Source organism: Dermacentor variabilis, chromosome 6 (assembly GCF_050947875.1).
Source record: "Dermacentor variabilis isolate Ectoservices chromosome 6, ASM5094787v1, whole genome shotgun sequence".
In the NCBI taxonomy this organism is placed as follows: domain Eukaryota; kingdom Metazoa; phylum Arthropoda; class Arachnida; order Ixodida; family Ixodidae; genus Dermacentor; species Dermacentor variabilis.
The window spans coordinates 1,494,770-1,518,974 of record NC_134573.1 but is presented as its reverse complement, the minus strand read 5'-3'; the positions used below and the strand labels follow the sequence as shown (position 1 = coordinate 1,518,974).

General features: G+C 49.3%; 1 protein-coding gene across 1 annotated transcript in view; it reads right to left on the bottom strand.

The window, feature by feature from the left end:
* Window positions 1-1,267: 1,267 nt before the first annotated feature.
* The window catches only part of LOC142584535 (uncharacterized), a 714,262-nt gene continuing 691,324 nt past the window's right edge, over window positions 1,268-24,205 (bottom strand). Inside the window, exons 34-37 of the mRNA XM_075694643.1 lie at window positions 20,129-20,220; window positions 13,868-14,049; window positions 2,052-2,249; window positions 1,268-1,373 (exon numbers count right to left, since the gene is read on the bottom strand). Of these exons, the coding sequence (XP_075550758.1) occupies window positions 1,268-1,373; window positions 2,052-2,249; window positions 13,868-14,049; window positions 20,129-20,220 (578 nt within the window). The remainder of the gene's footprint in view (window positions 1,374-2,051; window positions 2,250-13,867; window positions 14,050-20,128; window positions 20,221-24,205) is intronic.

Sequence of the window (24,205 nt, the reverse complement as noted above, 5' to 3'; positions counted from 1 at the left end):
TGCATCTCGAGCCACCGGAGCACCACCAGCTTGACATGCGACGGCGTCTTGTGTCGCAATGATCTGTGCGAAGCATCACATTACATAGATGACAACAATAGTTGAGTCTGTCAAATTTTTGGGGGTTATTCGGATCGTATGTTTTCCCGGTTAGTATGTTTTATTCTCGTATTTTCTTTTTTCCAAAACGTATGAACGAGGCTCTACTGTGTTTTTCAAAAAATTTTATGTGAAGACATTGGTGTTTTGTACAATTCATGTTGAAGTGCCTGCCAACCTGAAAATGGGCTCAGCAAAGGTTTCGGTTTCAAAGAACTACGCCTCTTGAGAATGCTGTCTGGACGGATATGCAAGAGTGCAGAAACCAGCAGTTGTGGCCTTGTTGATTTGTGGGGCACAGTAAGGTTTGCTTTTGAGTAATTGCTGGAAGGTCAAGGTGACAGTTGCATTTTAGAATCCTGAAATGCCAACGACTGCCGAGATGTGCCTCAACAAAGATTGTAAATGCGTGTTGCCAGATCACTGCACATTTTAATATACCTTATTTACTTAGCCAAAGCAACGTGCAATGAAGCCTCTAATCCAAACATCAGCTTCACTGACAGGGTATGCCAGAACTCAAGGAGCTGCTCAATTTCTCCCTGAGCATGCCAACCAAGTTGGTCTGCCTACCTACTGAATGGCACAGGCTATGGCAGAACAGCACCAAGCTGAAATTGTGCAAATTGGCCTAAACTGCCACTGTCGCGCAGTCAAGGTCACACTTTTCAGCAACGCGATAACGTACGACACATATCGCACCACATGACAGGCGAATGAGAACCTTAACAATCACGAAATTCCCGGTAGGCTGAACCAGAACACAGCAAAAGTCTGTAAACAAAGTCTCTGTACTGCTAGTGTTGTAAAATATGTTTAATTTGTGTTCTTACATAAAAATATCTGAATAACATTAGTTTAAAAAACCTGACACCAGAAATTAACACCTTTCCATCTTTGCAAGAACCTTGTATTTTTAAAGTAGTGCTGACACAAAAAAATTTTGATCTGGCTTTTTCTGATTTAACAAGTAGCTAATGACACACAGCATGAAACCTCATTTACTTCAGAGTGCAACAGGTAATTTGGAGTCTTGTTTATATTGACCAGTCCAAGTTTCGGTTTCAGAGAGCAACAAGATGCGCCAGATAAGGAATGTAAGCATAGCTGGGCACGTGATTGCAAAAGCCTCTGACATATGCTCCGACACGAATGCCAGCGCGTGTTGCTAGTTCGTGTACTGCGCCTGCATGTGCTTTGTGATGCCCTCGCCACCATCATCGTCCTCATTTTCGTCGTTGTCCTCGTTTCTATCGTCCAGCAGTGCCGATTTCCTGCAGGTGGGAGTCGCCGCCGTATCAGACGTGGCCAATCACTTTTCATTCAACCCACTAGAAAGCAGCGACTCAGATAATGGGGTCGACGACTGCGAGCACAAACCTCAAGACCCTCACAACGGCCGTGTTCAATGGTCAGTGCAGCACAGTCAAGCTGATAGTGCAGGAAATCTGCAGACATAACAAAAACTGCCACTTAATTCTGCAGTTACAGTGACACAGAGAGTGTCCCACTACAAGCAACAACTGAGAAGAACAGCACATGCAAACAGCAAGGCAGCCAATGAAAATTCGTGGCATAGCATTTTCTCATTGGTTTACAATCCTTCCTTGATGTCAGCCAATGAAAATTCGTGGCATAGCATTTTCTCATTGGTTTACAATCCTTCCTTGATGTCAATCTCGCGAGGTGCTGTGTTCTGCGGTTGGCTGCACGCACATATTTCAAGACTGATTTTAAATACAACATTGATTTTAAGTAAGTCCTATGCTATATTCGCTGTTGATGTTTTGCAGATGATGTGTGTGTTCCCACATAAATCGATCTCATGCACTATCTCCACTTCAAAATATTGTGTCAGTACTCCTTTAAAATTTGCAACGTCTAGAAGCCAAGGATTTATGTAAACCACACAACTATTCAAACTATTTGTTTTGATTTGACGTTGGCTCAACCTTTGTTTTTTTCCTTGCACTATGTTCACGTAGCAGAAGGTGAGACTTTCCTTGCAACACGAAGGCACAAAAGGGTAGAGAAAGGCAAAGGTGTCCTCCATGTCCTCTGCCTGCCTGTGCTGTGATGCAAAGGCAAAGCCCGCTGGTGTCGCCAGTGCAGACTTGATCACCTGGCACGCCACACTAGACAGCTTGGTGCTGCAAGACAGAGGAGTCATAAGACAGCGCTTGTGAACCTAGTCACAAACTACACTAGGATAAAAACAACGGGTGTGCTAATATCACCGAGTCAAACTGAAAAGTGAATGTTCGAAGAATTAGATTTTCCGAATATTGGATATATTCGGTGCACAGCCACTGCTGCCCTCGTTCTCGATGCCGCAGAAGTGGGCACCATTTGCGTTCAGCTCAAGAGGAGCGTCGTGCACGCCATCCCAGTTGACATGGTCTTCTGCCCTGCTGCACAAAACTCCTGATGGAAACACAACACACTCAAATGCCTCAACTCGCAAATAGCCACCACGTCAGGAGGGGATGCTTCTGTCAACAATAGCAGCACGCATTTTGTAAAGTGCAAAAGCCTGTGTGAAGATAGGGGCGATGAGCCGTCGATAGGCAAGCGGATCGTGTTGAGTACTGTGGGGTTCTCTCAGCCGTACTCTTGGGACATAGATGGGACCTTTCATAGATCAATTCCTGCTAGCCGAGTTGCTATACACAATACATGCCGATGGGCGCGCGACAAATCTAGGAAGCCCGACTCACCGCGACCGGATAACGAGCGAATATGTTCGCCCCATGCTGGATCCCAACGCCTGCTCATTCGCAGGTACGGTCACGCGAACGGTGGCGCATTCGAAGGCAGCCACCCGAGACGGTCTCACAGAAGCATCGGTGCACGCGTGAGTTGTCAGCGGCGTTTGCCGATCCGCAGCCAAAGAGAGAGAGCTTTCTCCTTTTCGTTCCCAAGTAAACCTGCCGGAGGCGGCATTAGCAGCGCAACACTCGCGCCATTTCTCGTACTGCGCCTCAACCAGACCGATTGCCGCAGGCATCACGCAGGCCACGCGGTGAAGCCGGATTGCAGGATAAGGGAGCTATGTGGGGAAAACATATCAGGGGACGCGCAAGGGGACGCCCAGGGGACGCCCAGGGACGCATATCAGGGGACGCCCAATACATAGAGACAAATTTAATGCTGCTTCAACACTCATCAATCTAATCCATGCACGTGATCTCAGGACTGATCCCCAATGAGCCACCTCTACAAATATATTAGCAGCAAGCATTCCACGATGGTGTGTGGCCTGTTATCAGATTGGCCAGTGGCCAGACACTGCCTAGGACATTCTGACTAATCAGCGCTGCTTTGCTGGGCATCGGCGAGTAAAGTTACGATTTACTGCCGAATCGATGCAGACATATTCACAGTAGTCGCATGACACTCAGAAAGCTGACAAACCATCTTCCAAGATCATCATCATCAGCTTATTTTCATGTACACTGGGCAGGACGAAGGCCTCTCCCAGCGATCTCCAATTACCCCTGTCTTATGCTAGCTGATTTCAGCTTGCAAATTTCCTAATTTCATCACCTGAGTGCACAGGATGCTAAAAAGTTGTTTACTGCTGCAATCTTTTCAACACACCGTATGGCGGCCTCTCCTTCTCGAGGCCATTTGTAGATGCACACCGGTCTCTTTGTAGCTTCAAGCAACCCGTCACAAGACTAGCTTTGAATGGCAGGCGTGTCATTTGATTTCACTATAGTGCACTGACCACCTGGTTGCATAGATTTGCGCGAATAGCAGATGGCAGCCCCGCCCTCCAGCACCCACTGCCAGATTGCGAAGCCATGTGTGACATGATGCAGTGCATGGAACAGAGCCATCATCTGCTACAAAATCATGCACTGCCAGATGGGTCAGTGCATGCGCACAGCTGGCACCGCGTCTGGCCATAGCCTCGGCTTTTTCACGGGTATCCCAAACTCGAAGAGCAGCCGCAAATCGTCGTTGTAGCTGCCTGGCGTGAAGTCTTCTGAGAACAAAACAAATGCGTCAGGTAATCGCCAGTCCTTCCTGCACGCATTAATCTTTTAAGCCTCAAGTTTGACCAGCTCCTTGGGAAAGCTGAAGTACGATACAGAGCCCTCGACCACGATCCGCCCGGGTTCGTTAACAAGCGAGGGCTCGAGGTACCCTCCTTTGATGGACGCGCCGCAGTGTGGTGGTGAAGGACAACGACTAACCGTCAAGCAGCTGTGCACGTCGGTGTTTATTGGGTGCAGTGACCAATGTTGCCTACGGAGCCTGGCAGGTCACCGAGCCTGGCAGGCCAACGAAGATTACGCCTGAAGGGGCGTCACATGCTTGTTACACCCCCTTACCCCCAGTTTGTTTGTCCACAACAAAAAAAAACTTTCAAGTTCAATGTACGAGGCTCTGCCTCCGTTCTAGTCGGGTCGACGGTGCCTGCTACCCAGGAGAGTAACGGTCACCGTCGAGTACTCCTCCTGGGCACCGGTGTTGACGAGCCGGGCGTGGCAACACCGGGTGCTGCCTGAGCCAGCCTCGCTCCGTCCGGAAAGTCCGCAGTGGTCGGCCTAGTGAATGGTGATGGGCTCGACACTGGCTCAATGGGCGCCGCCGCACCACTGGCCACGCTTGCCGTCTCCAAGGTGGGCGGTGCTCCGTTGGAAACGAGTGGCATTGCCACTAGTCCTCCTGTAGGCTGGAACTCGGAAGTGGCAGTCGAGCGTGCTGGCCAGGTCCTGAGGCAAGGCCTAACATGGTCGGCGAGTCTGTGCCACGTGGCCCCGTCTGGCACGCGGAGAAGCAGCGATGAGGCGCTGGCAGCAGACACCACCTGTCCGGCGGACCAGGGTGGGCCAGGACGAAAGTTCCTGGTGAAAACTGGAGCTCCCAATTCCGGCAAAGACCTGGGACGGCACTCTCGGTCAGTTGCCAGTTTCTGCTTCAGTTGCTTCAGGAGCACTGTGGATCGGAGGTCCAGATGCAAGACATCCGAGAGTGTCTTGACCATCCGACCCAGCAGGAACTCACAGGGGGCACGGCCAGTGAAATCGTGGGGCATGCTCCGGTACTCAAACAGTATTCAGGAAATCTGCTTCCGGAAATCCCCAGTCTGTCTCTTATTGAGCTTGTGCTTAATGGTTTGCACCACCTGCTCGGCTGCACCATTTGAAGCAGGGTGGCACGGCGGAACCATCCTCCGGCGGATTCCATTCTTCATCAGCCAGGCCAGGTACTCATTGCTGGCGAAAGCAAGACCATTGTCGGACACGATGACGTCAGGCAATCCCTGGGTGGCGAAGATGTGTCATAGCGCTGCAATGGTCGCGCCTGGTGATGAAGTGGTGACAGCTAGAACCTCCACCCACTTAAAAAAGGCATCCACCACCACCAGGAAGTAATACCCCTTGAAGGGCCATCCAAAATCCACATGTAGATGGGACGAGCATCTCTGTGGGAATGGCCAGGGGGTGATTTCCACATGACGTGAGGCACGATGATGCTCCTGGCAGAATTGGCAGCTCTGCACCATGTGAGCGATGTCCAGGCCAGGCCACCAAACATGGGACCGGGCCACCATCTTGGTCTTTTCCACACCAGGATGACCCGCGAGCAGCAACTGCAGGACCCTGGACTGGAGACTCTGTGGGATCATCACCCTGGAACCCCACAGTAGGCAGCGCTGCTGCAAGCTCAGCTCAGCGGTCTTGTGGCTACAGGCCTGCTGAACCAATTCATCCCCGCGGGACACCGCCTAGACCACCTGAGACAGGACTGGGTCCCGGCTGGTCGCTTGCGATACCGCAGTTCTGGAGATTACCTCCTGGTACGCGTGCTCCAGCATGAACACTTCAGAAGGTTCTAGAATCGCATCAGGCACCTCTGGCAGGGGTAGGTGGCTCAGGGCATCAGCAGGTCCCCAGGCCCCCCCTTTCCCGGATGATAAACCAGCTGGTAACTGTAAGTTGTCAGCCTTAAGGCCCAGCGTACCACTCGAGGTGATGCCTGCACAGGAACTGCCTTGTCAGGCCCTAGCAGCCCCAACAGCGGCTTGTGGTCCGTGACCACCTCGAACTTCCGGCCCCACAAATACTGGTGGAAGTGTTTGACACCGAACATGAAGGTCAAATCTTTCTTGTCCAGCTGGCTGTAACGTTGCTCCTGTGTTTCGGTAGCAGTGTTTCGCCATCGTGGCGACGTGGGACGATCCGTGGGTACTCGTCGCCAGTGTCACGACCCGCCCGGGTTCATGCACAAGGGAGGGCTCGAGGCACCCTCCATTAGACAGACGCTCTGCAGTGTGGTGGTGATGAACGATGACTGACCGCCGAGCAGCTGTGCACGTCGGTGTTTATTGGGTGCGGTGACCAATGTTGCCTACAGAGCCTGGTGGGCCAAGGCGCCCCACATGCTTGTTACACATTCCTTGCTCCCTTCACTCAAGCACCCAACAGCGCTACATAGGCGCCGCGGTGGCATTGTTTCAGCCGCTACAAGTTCAACAATTCCAATGGCAAACTGAACAAAGCAGAAGTATCCCACATGCGCGCACAGCTGACAGATTCTTTGCCGGGATATACAATATACATGCTTGCTCGGCAGGCATAGCCTGTGACATCACAGTTGAGGAGCATGCCAGTGTTGCCCCACTGTTATGCCGTTCAAGTGTAATACAAAAAATTCAATTACAAATTACGTGCTGGCTCGAATGCGCTAAAATTTTGCCAACAGGTTCTTGAACGCACAAAGATTATCTTACACACTACCAATTATGATCGAAAATTGGGTGTCAGGCCCCCTTTGAGCATAAAAGCCGATGCACTTGCCCCACAAGTCAGATTTTCAAGGATTGGCGCTACAGTCGTTTTTGAGTGAGCCTGTTTTTGAGGGCACAGGTTCGTCCAATAAAATGCAAGTTTCATCATTCACAGTTTTGCTGCTTTCTTCACCAGCACTACACTACATGACAATATCAAGCGGACATGCATGTTCAATCTTTCGTGAAATCATGCTTCAATATATCTTTATTTCTATGTACGTAAGTTACTACATCCTTAGGAGACTCCTCAGCATGTTTTTTTGCCTAAGATTTGCAAATATCAGTAGTCTTTATGACAAGTATGTATAAATATCCCTCGAACGATAAATAGTAAGAAAAAATGGCTATTTCAATGAGCCAAACGATCTAATTCTTCTTCCACATGGCAGAAGTATTACACAGTCAAGAAAGAATATGACAAGGTAACCTCTCAAACTAAACACAAGTTTATTTCTACCACTTTACCAGCTATGCTACAAACTAACTCGAAGGGATTTTGGAAAACTATTAATCCTAATCAATGAAATGAGATTTCACTTAACAATACCTCTGGACTTCCGATCCCTGAGACTGAGGTTGCAGAACATCTCAACACACCATTTAGTTCGGTTTTTTACTAATGAATTACCTGTAGGCTTTCCCAATCCACCATACTTAACATATCTGCTCATGCAAAATGTCACATTCGATACCATCAGCATTGTCAAAGTAATTGAATCATTGAAGAACTCGTCATTCACAGCAGTAGACGGTATCAATGCCAAAGTGCTAAAAAATACTAAACATGTGTGTAGCCTGTTTTTATCACTCATATTCCAGGAATCACTTAACAGTGCTTCCATTCCACATGACTGGCAGGTGGGCAAGGTCATCCCAGTCTTCAAGAAAGGAAACCGATCATCAACGAGTAACTACCACCCTATTTTCACAACAAGCGTGTCTTGTAAAATAATCGAACATATTATATACTCGCATATTGCTAACTTACTAACATCCATCAATTTTTTTCAACCAAGTCAAAATGGTTTCCGCAAGAATTATTCCTGTGACACCAAACTTGGTCTTTTCTCACACGACTTAGATTTAAGCCTAGATCGTAACATACCGACTGACACGATATTTTTAGATTTTGAAAAAGCGTTCTATAAGGTCCCTCATGGTCGTCTCTTAATAAAGTTATCCCGTCTTAACATTGATCCTTGTGTTCTAAGCTGGATTCGTGGGTAACTAACCGTCAGCAGTTCGTATACGCTAACTCAAACTCTTCATCCTTAACACCCATGCTTTTAGGCGTATTTCAAAGTACCGTACTTTGTCCCCTCCTTTTCTTAATATACATCAATGACCTGCCTTGTAATATTTTTTCTCATATCAGACTCTTCGCAGATGATTGTGTGGTTTACAGAGCAGTTACTAACCCCACCGACCATTTGGCATTACAAACTGACCTATCGCGCATACAAAACAGGTGTAACACTTGGCTCATGTCACTAAATGTAGCTAAAACCGTGTTAATGTCTATTCATCGTCGTCATAATTACAATATGCCTAGTTATAGCATCAATAACATGCAGATTGCAACAACTGATTTGTCCAAATATCTTGGTGTGTACATTTCGCGTGACTTAAATTGGACCTGTCATGTTAACCACATAATAAATTCTGCCAATCGTACTCTAGGTTATCTACATCGTAACCTTTTCCTCACTCCTCCCTCTATTAAACTACAGTCGACTCCCGTTAATACGAAGTTCACGGAGACCGCAAAAAACTTCGAATTAAACAAACTTCCAATTAAGCACGAAACACAAAAAACAGCACTTTATTTGTGGCGAAATCGAGTATTTTCTCTATGAAAAATAGTCGGTCATCTTGCTTTGCTTCTTCTTGCCGAATCGTGCTGCTGAAAGCAAGTTCTGCAGGCTGTAGATGTGGCGGAACGCTTCTTCCGCGTTACCTTCAGCGGCAAAGAAGCGCTCCGCAAGAGCAAGGCCCGCGGCTACATCGGCAGCCTTAGGTTGCGGCTCGCCTTCAACGTCATCGTCGCTTTCCTGGGTCGCTTCCTGGGGCTGAATAATCTCTACAATTTCGCTATCCGTCAGCGCATCGCACGTTTCAACCGCCTTGTCTACGGCGACGTAATCTTCAAAACTGACGTCCCCGAGAGCATCACCAAAATCAGTGCCGTCAAGCTCGCTTGTTGCACTCAAGGCTGGCACATTCACGTGAGAACTGCAGTGATCGACAAGGAACAACACCTTGCGGTTCGAAGCAGCAAACTTGCGGTCCAATTTGCTTATCCAGCTCTTGAAGATTTCGGCCGTCATCCACGCTTTATTGTTTGCCTCATAGTCCACAGGCAGCGTCTTCACGCCTTTAAAACATCTCGGCTTCGCGGCTTTCCCGATCACAAGTAACCGACATCGTTCCGTGCCAGTCATGTTTGCCGCAATCAGCACCGACACTCTCTCCTTGCTGCGTTTGCCCCCAGCACAGTCGTCGTCCTTGAATGTCAGGGTCTTCTCTGGTAGAAGCCGATAGAAGAGTGCAGTCTCATCTGCATTGAAGATGTCTTCCGGTCTGTATTCGGGGAGATATTCACGCAGCTTTCCGTCCTTTCACGTGGCGCATATTTCCTGGTTAACGGACGCCTTTTCACCACACACGCTCTTGAAAACCAGGTCATGGCGATCTTTAAAGCGCGTCAGCCATCCATCTGACGAAACGAAGTCATCGATCCCCAACATTGCTGCAAGCGTTCGGGCTTTCATCGCAACGATGTCTCCGCTGAGAGGAAGTTTGTTGCTCCTGGCCTCCCTAATCCAAACCAGCAGAGCCTTCTCCAACTCTGGGTAAGCGCTGGTGCGCATTCGCTTCCGAGAAGTCTTGAACTTGTCGTTCTCAAATGCATCCATTATTGTGCGCTTGTTCTTGATGTAGTTAGAGAGCGTGTTCGGCTTGATCCCGTACTTCCGCGCTATGTCTTGTTTGGCAGCACCTCCCTTCTCAACTTCCTTCAAAACCTCGACTTTCGTTGCCAGGTCGAGCGTGCGATAAGAGCCACGGTTTGCCATGGCTATAAACTGGGCGACTAGGTACAGTCAATTCCGAATCACTCGTGGAACAACCTAGCCTACAAGCTTCCCGCACAAAGGCGCTCGACCAACAAACGCCTCGACATACACTGGGCACGCTGCAAGACTAATCTCGCACAATCTCACCACTGCCAGTATGCAGCGCTGCGTGCACCTATGGCACCCCCGTGGCCTCCGCGATCAGCTCCGGCCACGTGCGCCGCTCCAAGAAGGATGGCGTTGCGGGCGGCTGCGGTGGCGATGACACCAACGCGGAGCACGGAACTGTTGCAACACTTGAAAAATTGCACATTCTACTAAAGAATGAAGGTCACCTCGAGGATCCCGGCTGAAAATTAACTTCCAATTAAACAATATTACTGCATGAGGACTTCGAATTATCGAGCGATTCCTTCTATAGGATTACATGCAAAACTGACGGGACCAGCACTTCACTTCTAATTCACCAAAAATTCCAATTAGGCGGCTTCGAATTATCGGGAGTCGACTGTACTTGCTTTTCTAACCTTTGTGCAGCCCAAGCTGGAGTATGCCGATGCTATTTTTTACCTTTACCACAGTAACCTTATTAATGCCCTCGAGTCAGATGTGGGGATGCGCGACTCACGCGCGTCCCCAGATATCTTGTTTTCCCCCATCTCCTGCAATCCCGCTTCGCCACGTGGCCTGTGTGACGCCCGCGGCGGTCAATGTGGTTGAAGCGCAGCGCGAGAGATGGTGCGAGTGTTGCGCTACTACCGGCGGGGTTACTTGGGTGCGGGAGCGGAAGGCGCTTCCTGTTGGGTTCGAGACAGCGAGCAGTACGGACGTGCCGTGCCGCGCGTGCATCGATCCATGCTGCTGCGAGACCGTCTCACGTGGCCGCCTTGGAACGCGCCACCGTTCGCGTGACCGTACGCGCGATCTACCAGTCGTTGGGATCCAGCATGGGGCGAACATATTCGCTCGCTATCCGGTCGCGGTGAGTCGGATTTCTAGATTTGTCGTGCGCCCATCATCATGTTTTGTGGGTAGCAACTCGGCTAGCAGGCATTGATCTATGAAAGGTGCAATAAATGCCCTTGTGATTGTTTGCGCTACTGTGTTGTCGTTCCTTTGTCCCAAGAGTACGGGTGTGAGAGACGCCACATCTGGCGCCCAACGTGGGGCTCTTGGGGCATCGGACGATTGATTTAGCAGTTTTGCTTCGTTCGAGACCTTTGTTTGAACCAAAGCATAGGGCTAGCGTGGATTTTGATCGCTAGCGTTGGCGGCTTGCTTTCTTGAGCGAGGCGACGGTGGATGTAGTGTGTTTGAACATGTCAACATGCTAAGCCTTTCTGCAAGTGTTTCTTTAATGCCATTCGTCGGTACGAGAGCCACTGCATCCTGGGAGAGCGAGGCTTAGCGCCCGCGGAGCATTGCCAAGCCTGAAGCGAGTGAGTACGGAAGCCTCGTGGGTGGTCCGAATTTCTCATGTTTCTCATAGCTTCTCCTATCTCTGACTCTGATGAAGTCGCGGCTCTGGGAGCCGGGTGGCCGCGGGCCACGGGTGCCACTATGAGCTGACTAGTATTGCAGCCTGGCACCGGGCGCTCCGACACCGTCTGGGACGGTGGGTGCCGTCAACTCGTATGCTGTGTGCACCGAGCGGAGTAGGACCACCTCACAGAGCTGACGTCTCCTCACGGCTGCCTGTTTTGCGCTCATTTTGGGTGTTGTTTTTGGGTGCCGGTTGTTGTCAGGGTAGCGACGCTTTAAGCCTAAGGCTTCACGAAGCTGCCTGTCGCATGTGGAGAGACACAACCTGGTGGACCGTGGCGTTGAGGTGTTGCAATTTGCTTCCCTCATTCTATTTAGCTTCGCACGAATTGAAATTACTCGTTCGACTCACGGAAGCGAGCTTCGTTCACGTGAACTTAGCATCTGAGTAGCTGCCCGATCTTTTGCTAGCTGAGTTGAACATCGTACCACGTGGTGCGATGCGCATACAGACTTCCTCTCCCTTGCACTACTTTAGTGTTTGCCGAGTGTACGCAGCGTGATTGGAGTCACCCTTGGTTTGCCGTCACCTGCACATCGTCTGCGCTGCTGCCCCGGACTACGATCGAGTCACCCCGGGCGATGGTGATGCTGTGGCCAGTTCAGCGCAGTGACTTTGGCAGCCTCCTGCATCCAGCTCACAACCCTCGGCGGCGGACAAAAGAGCCGGCGGTCACCAACAGCTACGGCGGCTCTTGCCAGCAGGGCGCGTCGGCGCGAGCGACGCTTGCTCGTTCCGACTACTGCGTCGTCATTTCCGGAGTCCTGGTCTGGAATCGTGCCGTCGAGTCTGCAAAGCTGCTGCTCTGACCGGCGGACGCCAGCGGTGTACCCAAGGACAGTCGGCTCACATGTTATGGACAGCGTGTGGACATTTCCTCGGCGCAGCCAATGTTGCATGTACTACCTTGTTCGCAAAGCATGCGTTGATGTTAGAGCGTGTGACATGTTTCGCCGGAATATGTAGTGATTTAAGGTTGGGGGGATGTGGGGATGCGCGACTCACGCGCGTCCCCAGATATCTTGTTTTCCCCCATCTCCTGCAATCCCCCTTCGCCGCGTGGCCTGCGTGACGCCTGCGGCGGTCGATGTGGTTGAAGCGCAGCGCGAGAGATGGCGCGAGTGTTGCGCTGCTACCGGCGGGGTTACTTGGGTGCGGGAGCGGAAGGCGCTCTCTCTTGGGTTCGGGACAGCGAGCAGTACGGACGTGCCGCACGTGCGCCGATCCATGCTACTGCGAGACCGTCTCACGTGGCCGCCTTGGAACGCGCCACCGTTCGCGTCACCGTATGCGCGAACGACCAGGCGTTGGGATTCAGCATGGGGCGAACATATTCGCTCGCTATCTGGTCTCGGTGAGTCAGACTTCTAGATTTGTCGCGTGCCCATCGGCATGTTTTGTGGATAGCAACTCGGCTAGCAGGCATTGATCTATGAAAGGTGCAATAAATGCCCTTGTGATTGTTTGCGCTACTGTGTTGTCGTTCCTTTGTCCCAAGAGTACGGGTGTGAGAGACGCCACACAGTTCAGAACCGCGCGACACGATTTATTCTGTCAACTTGTTCGTACATTTCAAGCATCTCAGTACTAAAAGCACAAGTAAACTTACCCTCTCTAGCCTTACGCCGTAGAATAGCACGCCTTGACCTCTTTCATAAATTTTTTCATTCTTTGCCTTTTGATGACCCGTACATAAAAAGAGCCCATCGCATTGCCCGCACCAGTCACTCTAACAGTATGTCCCCCACAAGCTCATACCATGACTTTTGAGCAATCATTTTTTCCTGCGCACAACATGAGACTGGAATGGCCTGCCCACCAAAGTTGCCACTATCATCGACCCACTGGCATTCAAGCGACTCATCGAAAATATCCCTTTGTAATTTGTAGTATCTTTCTTTGTCCCTAACCCCCCACTCTCTCATGTAATGTCTCAACAAGAGATCTTTGAGGAAATAAATAAATAAATAAAAAGTGTACTAATATTTGGTTTGATAATCGATTCGAAATCTACTATTCAGTATTTGCACACCACTAATAACAAGCCTCGAAGCCGCCTGTGATGCAACGGTCAAAAAGTTATCCCTCGAACTGAAGTGGAAACAGTGGCTTGTTGGTCGTACATATTCGAATGGGAACAGCAAACGCACATGACAATGACATGGTGTGCTGGTGCGACACAGTCAGTGGCAAGGATTATTCCTCCCCTTTCATCCAGTTGATTGAAATTTGACCAAGGGGTGCACTGTAGACATTTGCTTGCATTACCAGCCGTCTCAATGCTGTTAGGCTGTATGCGTTCAGAAAGACTAAGACACCCAACAGCGCAGTGAGTGAATGGCTCACTCAGGATGGCTGATGTAACGCTCCATGGTGCGGAAGATGGTCGCATAGGTGATGTGCTGACAGCCCTTGGCTGGCTTGTCCACCATGCCCGAGATGGGGTTCCAGTGTGCAGTGGACAGGCACGGCAGGTGCCACTCGATGGGACCCAGGATGCCAAGGCAATGCAGGGAAGCCTCTCTCACCTGCATAGAGCCACTCATCATATTGCTGTTGTAGAAGAGAATATGCTCTGGGCCTAAAATGACTCGTTAAGAGTGGCATACAATTGGTGCAAGCAGCCCTTGCAAAATGATGGCTGCATTCATACCAACAGTTGAAAAGGATGTTAGGAATTCAGCATGAATGGAAAGAAGCACCTGTGTCCACCTTCCCTTCATCTTTGCCATTTATACATGCAGTACTTTTAGGCAGCCACATCTTTACATGTGACATGCTTGTAAAAGTGGTAGCAACTAGTAGCACCGTGGTACTCAAGGTCTTCTGTTTCAATCCATATTCAAGCAACATTTTTCAAGCTTGGAGTGGCCACCTGAATCCAGGAAAACAGAAGGATAATGTTTCCACCCATAGTCAGCGGGGCTATACAGGCATGTATGACTGAGCTCCGAGAGAAGCCCTCCCTCACCAAATGAGCTCACCTGGTGCACACTGCCTCACTTACAAATCTGATTTTCCAGCCACAAGACCAAGGCGGTCGTGAGGAGGCTGGAGGATACCAATGGGCCTAGTGAGCTCAGGTCCTTTGCTACAGGGAATACGGGGTTGGATTTCTAATTATGGACAGCAGTAATGAAAGAATGATTAAGTTAAATAGGAGACAGTCAAACTTGGATATAATGAACTCAAAGAGGATAGCAAAATGGCTTGATATATAATATACAACTATCTGAAGGTTATCTGAATCTCCGTACATCTCAGACAATTTACAGAGGGTATGAAAAGCGGGAATTTACAGATTTGCTTTTCTGAGACACTGTTGTATACACACAAGTTCATTTTTCTTTTTTTATGTGAATGTTGTAAGTCGCTCGCAGTCCGGAGTGGTTCACCGATCACAATGCTAACATTAAAAGACTGCGTCGTCCGAATGAGATTGAGATGAAAGCGCAAATTGCACATTTTTATTCAAGGCAGAAATAGACAATGCAAAAGTAAACCAGCCTGTATGCACTGTGCTGCCATCAGCACAGTTGTACTGTGAATCATGGGTCATTGTGGCAAGCCGCGTGTACACCCTTTACACAGCTGATCATCATACATCAGACACGAGTAATCCATGCAGATTTTTGTACCGAATTTTGGTATTGGAATCGACTTCCTGTTGGAACCAGTCGTTCTCCTCTTGGCATCCGCCCGATGTCTGCCCACCTCTTCTTACGTGCTGCTTGGTCCTCTGACAACTCACGGTCCTTCCGTTCTGGCCCCTTCCCCTCGGAACACTGTGTCAATCACAGGCTGCCATAACTACGCAGAGGCTCTTAGACTCGAAAATTACTTTCAGCTTGCAGAATGCAGTGGAAGCTTATTCATACGGTGCGAGAAACTATGTACTAACCAAGAAAACGTACAATCTGAAGTCACTAAAATATTTGGCAAGACTTAACTGTAGGCGACATCTATGTAATGTAAAGCATTGCATGAATCTTCCGGACACAAGATGCCAGCATGTGGCAATCCGGTGGGGGTCTGAGTGACTCAAGACGCACAGTGTCAGTTTTGCAGCTTCGGCAAGCTTGCGTTTGTCCTCCTCGAATTCAGCCTGGGCCAGCACTATCTTTGAGCAGGGCATTTTAGAAGTCAGTTTCGATGTGCTCACTCGGCTTGAATCATTGCAGTGTGGGACACCGATGCGCACCGAGCTGCCGAGGCCGCATCATTTTTCCATTGCGCAGTCATGCCAATTAAGCACAAAACACAAAAAACAGCACTTTATTTGTGGCGAAATCGAGTATTTTCTCTAAGAAAAATAGTCGGTCATCTTGCTTTGCTTCTTCTTGCCGAATCGCGCTGCTAAAAGCAAGTTCTGCAGGCTGTAGATGTGGCGGAACGCTTCTTCTGCGTTACCTTCAGCGGCAAAGAAGCGCTCCGCAAGCGCAAGGCCCGCAGCTACATCGGCAGCCTTAGGTTGTGGCTCGCCTTCAACGTCATCGTCGCTTTCCTGGGTCGCTTCCTGGGGCCGCATAATCTCTACAATTTCGCTATCCATCAGCGCACCGCACGTTTCGACCGCCTTGTCTACGGCGACGTAATCTTCAAAATTGACGTCCCCGAGAGCATCACCAAAATCAGTGCCGTCAAGCTCGCTTGTTGACGCTTCCTCCGCTGAAATTTCAGAGGCATCCTCCGAAGAACCTGCCACAAAACCGCAAGCCCTCAAGCAGTTTGCGATTGTTTCTTGCTTCACACGATCCCATGCTCGCGCCAACAAGTGGATGGCACTAAGCAGGCTCACCTCGTACTTTGTGGAGCTATCCATACACAAAATCATGCGCTCGAGGAGGTGCCGCCTGTACAGGACTTTAACATTCTTGATGATGCCTTGGTCCATTGGCTGCAAAACAGCCGTTGTGTTTGCAGGCAAAAATGCGAGGCGTATTGCACTCAAGGCTGGCACATTCACGTGAGAACTGCAGTGATCGACAAGGAACAACACCTTGCGGTTCGAAGCAGCAAACTTGCGGTCCAATTTGCTTATCCAGCTCTTGAAGATTTCGGCCGTCATCCACGCTTTTTTGTTCGCCTCATAGTCCACAGGCAGCGTCTTCACACCTTTAAAACATCTCGGCTTCGCGGCTTTTCCGATCACAAGTAACCGACATCGTTCCGTGCCAGTCATGTTTGCCGCGATCAGCACTGACACTCTCTCCTTGCTGCGTTTGCCCCCAGCAAAGTCGTCGTCCTTGAATGTCAGGGTCTTCTCTGGTAGAAGCCGATAGAAGAGTGCAGTCTCATCTGCATTGAAGATGTCTTCCGGTCTGTATTCGGGGAGATATTCACGCAGCTTTCCGTCCTTCCACGTGGCGCATGTTTCCTGGTTAACGGACGCCTTTTCACCAGACACGCTCTTGAAAACCAGGTCATGGCGATCTTTAAAGTGCGTCAGCCATCAATCTGACGAAACGAAGTCATCGATCCCCAACATTGCTGCAAGCGTTCGGGCTTTCATCGCAACGATGTCTCCGCTGAGAGGATGTCTCCGCGGAGGCCACGCGCGGCTGCCGCGCGTGGCCTCCGGCGGGAGCCGCTTCGCCTCCCGCCGGAGTTGATCGCGGAGGCCACGGCAGCCGTCGCAATGAATAATCGCGCCGCTCCAAGAAGGATGGCGTTGCGGGCGGCTGCGGTGGCGATGACACCAACGCGGAGCACGGAACTGTTGCAACACTTGAAAAATTGCACAAGAATGACGGTCACCTCGAGGATCCCGGCTGAAAATTAACTTCCAATTAAACAATATTACTGGATGAGGACTTCGAATTCTCGAGCGATTTCTCCTATAGGATTACATGCAAAACTCACGGGACCAGCACTTCACTTCTAATTAACCGAAAATTCCAATTAAGCGGCTTCGAATTATCGGGAGTCGACTGTAAATGCACAGCAAATAAAGTGTCTTCGAAAAAAATTGCAAATGTGCTTGGACATTATCCAATACGAATAAAAAGGAGATGCATATAGAAGCAAATATTTTCGAATATGAGCGATTTCTATCAACTGATAGCAACCTCAGTGGGATGAGGCCCAAACTCTGTCACAATTGAGATTCTCTCTCAACAGCTCGTAAACCTCAACTGTCCTGACATACTCTCAACCCGCGCACGACGCCCGAGTGTTGTGTTTCACTGCTTTAAAGAGTTTATTTGGTTTAGATGAGGGACACCTGCATCTCGGCATCAGCCAAAACTTTATTTTTTGAGATCAAGCTCCTTCAAAACGGCGGCAGCAAGCTTCCATTCCCATTTATTTCTCAATGCGTAGGTCATTTCTCTTGTCCACCTATCGCCACTCGTTCGCCCCAAGGACCATTTGAAGCATCTTGGTCAGCTGCACAGTCCACGACCGATTTTTCGAACTCCCTAGGGGCCGCGGAAACGTCCGAAAAATCGACCAGTTGGAAAAAAATAAATCCGTGTCATTTACTGCCCTTAGAGGCTCAAATCGCCACAGGCACGTTCGAAAACACTCTGAAGGCCTGTCGGTACACATATTAGGCATATCGGCGCTCGTACTGTGACAGGAAATACCGGGTGCCTGCTTGTATAATTAAGGAATACATACTGTGTTCCGTGGCCCCTTCCCATGCTTGTTATGCTTCACTGCAATACTTTTGCGTAAGCTTCACCAAGTAACGTTTCTGTAGGGAGGCAAAGCTGACTTTCAAGAACCAGCATTATGCAACGCACTGTTTTCCAAGTTTCTAAGCCAATCGCGAAAACCACAAAGGCGGAGTCTGTGCCATTGCTGACAGCAGCTAATTTTTTCAATAAAAAACGGCAGTGGTGGTGCCTTTGATTATTGCCGCTTCGGACCTGCGGTCACGGCAAAACGTCCGGAAATTCGGACGGCGAAGCGTTCTTGCGTCGGAAATTTCACACGTTTTTATACGTTGACTCTATGGGGTACGTGGCTGGGCCGCGAAGCCGTCCAAATTATCGGGAATGCGGAAAGTCGCTCGTTGACTGTACACAGGCAACTCCTCGTGCCGACGAAAGGGCATCAAAGACGATTCATTACGATTCCTGCCTGTTACTCGATCCAGCATTACCGCAACGTTCGACCCTTTCAATAATATGGCCGCTAATTTTCCCTGATAGAGGCCCAAATTCCCTGAGTTTTCCAGACTACTCAAAATCCCTGAGAATTCCCGGTTTTTCCGGTTGGTAGACACCCTGACATCTAAAATCCCGGGAGGATGACATGTATTTACGAATGAGGTAGCACAGTTGAGCCAAAAGCGAAAGCGATGCATGGATAAAAAGCTCCAGGGAAGATGGCCAACTTGGAATCTATCCTTGAATGTCCAGGAAACATAACCTCAAATTCAGACATAGAAGCATCCATTCGTACCACACCTTTCTCAACGAGGGCCACTTCCTTCAATTGAATCTTCTCAGTGATGATGCAAAGCAGTTCCAATGAAGTCGCCGATTTCTGAAGAAGCACTGGGTCTTCGCCATCAAGCTGGTAGGCCTTCATGGTCGCCCGCCCACCTGTTCTTCTTACAAATGTTACTTCAAGCCACATGGACGGCTGCGCAAATTATAAAGTAAGAGTTAAAATACACTCATTTATTTTCAGGAATCCATCTTGACCACTTCTTTCTCTTATTCCCCCTGCTGTTCTTGTCTCTTCAGTCCTGTTCTTCTTCTCCGGAACATCACAACTTTAAGTAGCAAATTATGAAGTGGTGCCTTCCAAGGCGTCCATGAGTGAGCCCAGGGAGCACGCACTGTTCTCTGTGGAGGCACACCGCTAGTCCTCGCGAGACGCAGCAGGCACAGAGCGCAGTCCCACCGAGGAGGAGTCAGTGCGGCCAAGACAATGCATCATTGTCGAACCAGCCAAGCTGCCACGTGCGTATGCCGCTACGTTCAAATGGTGCCCTCGGCGCAATCGATGTGTGCAGCTGTAGTGCACAGCAGGCGGGAATGCCCATCGGACCACCGCTATCTCCGAGGGTGCTCGCTATCTTCGAAGGTAAAGCTCGCTGCCTGTCAACAGAGTGCATGTGGTCTGGGGTGGAGGAGGTTGATATATTCATTTTACATCCGACCCCGTTCGAAATAAATTAAAAATGCATGCAATTTTTTAAGTGTTATTACGCAACAATTCTATACATCCGTGTTTGATTCATTGAAGTTTGACTGTATTGTACACCTTTATGATGCAACTCTCAAACAGCCATCAAAACAGAAAGAACAATACAACATATGCAATTCCTTACATACTAACATAGGAAAAAAAAATGACTGAACGACAAGATGTGAAGGCTGTGTTCAAGGTGTTATAAGAACAGTCTTGTGTACCTAGAGCAAGCACAGAGGCCTGTGCATTACGAAATATAGGAAAATAAAGTACAACAAATGCACCACTAACAGAGCACAATATTCGGTTGACTTGTGCGAAAGTTGGGCCAGCGGGCAGTGCTTCAACCACACAGGCAGATGGCCCCCGAGTTGTACTGCACGTGAGGGCAGGGATACTCTCTATGGAGCGCCTTCTTTGTGCACTCTTTCCGCAGCAGGAGAGCACATAAAAACCCACCCGCTGGTGTGGGGACTTGGCTTGCTGGAAGAGGACCACCACCAGCTGGTGCAAGGGGCTCGAGCTGGCTGACTCCGTGAAAAACAGCTTCCCTGCAGAACAGACAGGTTGGGCGTGTCGAGAACAAGCCATCCACTTGGAGCAGCCCACACAACTTGGAAAGCCACAGTGTAAACTTTCAACATTTGGTTCATTTGTGCGGCCATGGAAACCTCATGACGCTTGTTCTTTCTTATCATAAATCGTATCACATGATAAGCAAATGTTACACTGTGGCAGAAAAGAAAGATGTCCTGGGCAAGGCTAATCATGTGCCCACTCTTGAGAAAAAACAGTTAAGACATGACAACTTAAGGGTCGCTTTTCACAACGCATTTAGTTAAACAATGCAACAACAAGCAAGGACTGAAACAAACATTGTCAAAAATATATTAGGTATACGGTAAGTGATGGTGGAAGCAATACTGCATTTACTTGTGCAAGGCCCATAACAACTTTTTGGAGAGCGAAAATTTGAAAAAGAAAATGTTTCACTAAGCATCAAATGCATACTCGCGAGCTGGTTAATTTCTTCAAGATGCTACAAAATAGCACTCGTTGCTCTGCCAATGATGGCATTATCATGGTTACCATCATATCCTGCATATCTGATGTAGGGCCTAATGAGCCCTACATCGACAGCAACTGTGGACAGAGCAGCGTCAAGCAGCTTATAGGAGCAATCTCGGAACTCGAGCACTCAGCACCAAATGACTGAACCTATCAAGCCACAACTTTGTTTGCTAGCTTCAACGAAGTGGCACCACGGCACTGGTTAGGCCTAGAAGGTGGCTAGCAGGTGTGGCAACTTGGCCCTCAAAATGTTTGTACCAGTAAATCGCAGCAGCGATCGGGTGTAAGATCATGTGCAAGGGCTGGAGCCATGGAGCACAGTTTGGGTCCACAAGCTACCGGCCGGCAACCACCAGGCCCTCAGCCATTGTCTCTTTAGAGGGCCCCTCACCAGGTCTGGCAATTTCGAACTGACCAGCACAGTGCATGTATAATGCGCACTAACAATCGTGCCTGCAAAGTCCATATGCACAGGGAACAGAGCTTAAATTTCAAACCCAATGCCATGTGCCCTTCTCCTTGTGGGTGCCGTGCTCTCAGCCGGAGAGTCGACGTCTATCATGCAAGTGCGCCTACGTACATGGTAGTACTGCGACAACGCTCATAGTGACATGTGACTTAAGAGAATTATCTGAGGCAGCAGCAGCAGCTATTTGTTTAATCTGTTGCTTCAATAGAGGAATTAAAGTTTAGAGAAATAATAAAACCTACAAATCGAATGTCTGCGTGTCCTTGTTTTACTTCATACCGTAGCAAGAGAGATGTACTTCCATTTCATCTGCTTCTTCCCATGTCGTGCAGTTGCGTGCGCCGAGAACGAAACTGTCATTTCATACCGTGTTCCAGCGTGTCATTATGCTCTGTGATCCGCTTGTGTCTGCCTCAGTGTTCGTGTAGTACTCACACTTCAAGTCAGGTGTTCTCGTGCAGAGCGCACAAAATCGTGTGCTGCGCGAAACATGACAACCAACAGCTCACACAAAGATGAAGTTACCGAAGCTTGCCGGGTCTTGCGATGAGTAAGAAGGATGCTGACAGACTTGATACAGGTCAGTGGTGGTGACGGTATGAAGAAGCGAGTCATCGGTCGATCACTGGAGAGATGCTCGTCATGCTGCCACCAGTCAGTGTGGCCTAATGAGCCCTACATCGACAGCAACTGTGGACAGAGCAGCGTCAAGCAGCTTATAGGAGCAATCTCGGAACTCGGGCAGGTAGTAGATACATCCAACAAGCAGATTCCCTCAGGGAAGGTGAAGCGCCTAGAAGATTTCCTCAAGGTCATCTTGCTCGAGGTCATGCCCACAGTATGTGCAAACCTCTAAAGAGTACCAACGAGAATACCCTCACTTCGGTCACGGCGATCCTGACGGAATATTGTGTAGGAAGAGATATCCAGAAGCTCACCGTCAAGCACAACAAGGCCCAGCCATGTCTCGGCAAGTAGAATAACTGTGCTGGCTGGAATTGTGGACTGCAGATTGACGAGTTCGTTCTTAAGGCTCCAACAGTTGGTGCACCACAGCAGGGTCTTCTCGGAGGGACTCGAGTCATGCTTAAAGAGGGGGGGGGGGGGGTGAAATGATTCGATCATGACGCGATGATAAAACCAGCCGCCACAGGAATCGCAACATAGCACAGCTTCATCGTCTTACACTCGTTTAGCACAGGATGAATAGATGGGTTGCAGCAGGCTTGGGTGGGGGCGAAATGTGGGGTGAGGAATATGGCGAGGTAGTGGCGTTGGGCAGTGCAGGGGAGCTCAGTTGTAGGAGAACTGCAGCAATGTGGAAAAGCCAACGGGGCAACCAGGTAGCCATGAGGCAACAGGAGAGTAGGCCTAGCGGCAGCTAAACTACCACTCGGCTGAATGACGGTCACTCCTGGAAATGGGGCTCCGCAGAAATTTTTAGCAAGATGCCGGGAACAGTAAGGAGGTCGGAGATGACCAAAACATTGGTGGCAAAACTGTAAGAGCTTGAGAAAAAGTAAAAGAACACGAGAACATGAGAACACACATGCGGTAGCTATTGGCTTGGTTGGTCGTGGCGCGGGGGGAGTCAGAGTCTAGCAGTGGGAAGGAAAACCGCCGGTTACAAGAGGCAAGTGGCCAGGCAGATGTGAGCGACCGTTTATTTGCGTCCTTAATTAAGCACACGAATGTCCTTGGGACATTCGTGTGCTTAATGAGCTTGCGTCAGTGTGGCTTGCTGAGTGGCTCTGCTTTCCACCCATGTCGTAGTTGCAGGCAGTGGGCATGTCAGATTCTGTGTGTCTGAACTGTCACTGACCAGAGTCAGTGGCGGGAAGCACTAGGTAGCATCTACGAACACACCTTGACCCACATGTGCAAACCATTGCTTGACGCGGCACAGAAGCTGCCTTCTTCTGCCATCGGCAGCAGCTGACACCGAGTGTGCTCCATGCATTTAAGTGCAGTGCTGTATTTACTGGCGTGCTGTTCTAGGCAGTAAATGCTGGATGTCTCATGTTCAGCATGAGAGAGAGCTCCATACTGATATGCATACTTCTTTATCTGCATCCGGTGACCGCACTTCTCCAGATAGTAAATTCTTTAAGTTTCTTCAAACTTCATCATCATCAGCCTGGTTACGCCCACTGCAGGGCAAAGGCCTCTCCCACACTTCTCCAACAACCCCGGTCATGTACTAATTGTGGCCATGCCATGCCTGCAAACTTCTTAATCTCATCCGCCCACCTAACTTTCTGCCACCCCCTGCTACGCTTCCCTTCCCTTGGGATCCAGTCCGTAACCCTTAATGGCCATCGGTTATCTTCCCTCCTCATTACATGTTCTGCCCATTCCCATTTCTTTTTCGTGATTTCAACTAAGATGTCATTAACTCGCATTTGTTCCTTCACCCAATCTGCTCTTTTCTTATCCCTTAACGTTACACCTATTATTCTTCTTTCCATAGCTTGTTGTGTCGTCCTCAATTTGAGTAGAACCCTTTTCGTAAGCCTCCAGGTTTCTGCCCCGTAGGTGAGTACTGGTAAGACAGAGCTATTATATACTTTTCTCTTGAGGGATAATGGCAACCTGCTGTTCATGATCTGAGAATGCCTGCCAAACGCATCCCAGCCCATTCTTATTCTTCTGATTATTTCCGTCTCATGATCTGGATCCGCCGTCACTAGGCCTCTCCCAAGTAGATGTATTCCCTTACGACTTCCAGTGCCTCGCTGCCTATTGTAAATTGCTGTTCTCTTCCGAGACTGTTACGCATTATTTTAGTTTTCTGCAGATTAATTTTTAAACCCACTCTTCTGCTTTGCCTCTCCAGGTCAGTGAGCATGCATTGCAATTGGTCTCCTGAGTTACTAAGCAAGGCAATATCATCGGCGAATCGCAAGTTGCTAAGGTATTCTCCATCAACTTTTATCCCCAATTCTTCCCACTGCAGGCCTCTGAATACCTCCTGTAAACATGCTGTGAATAGCATT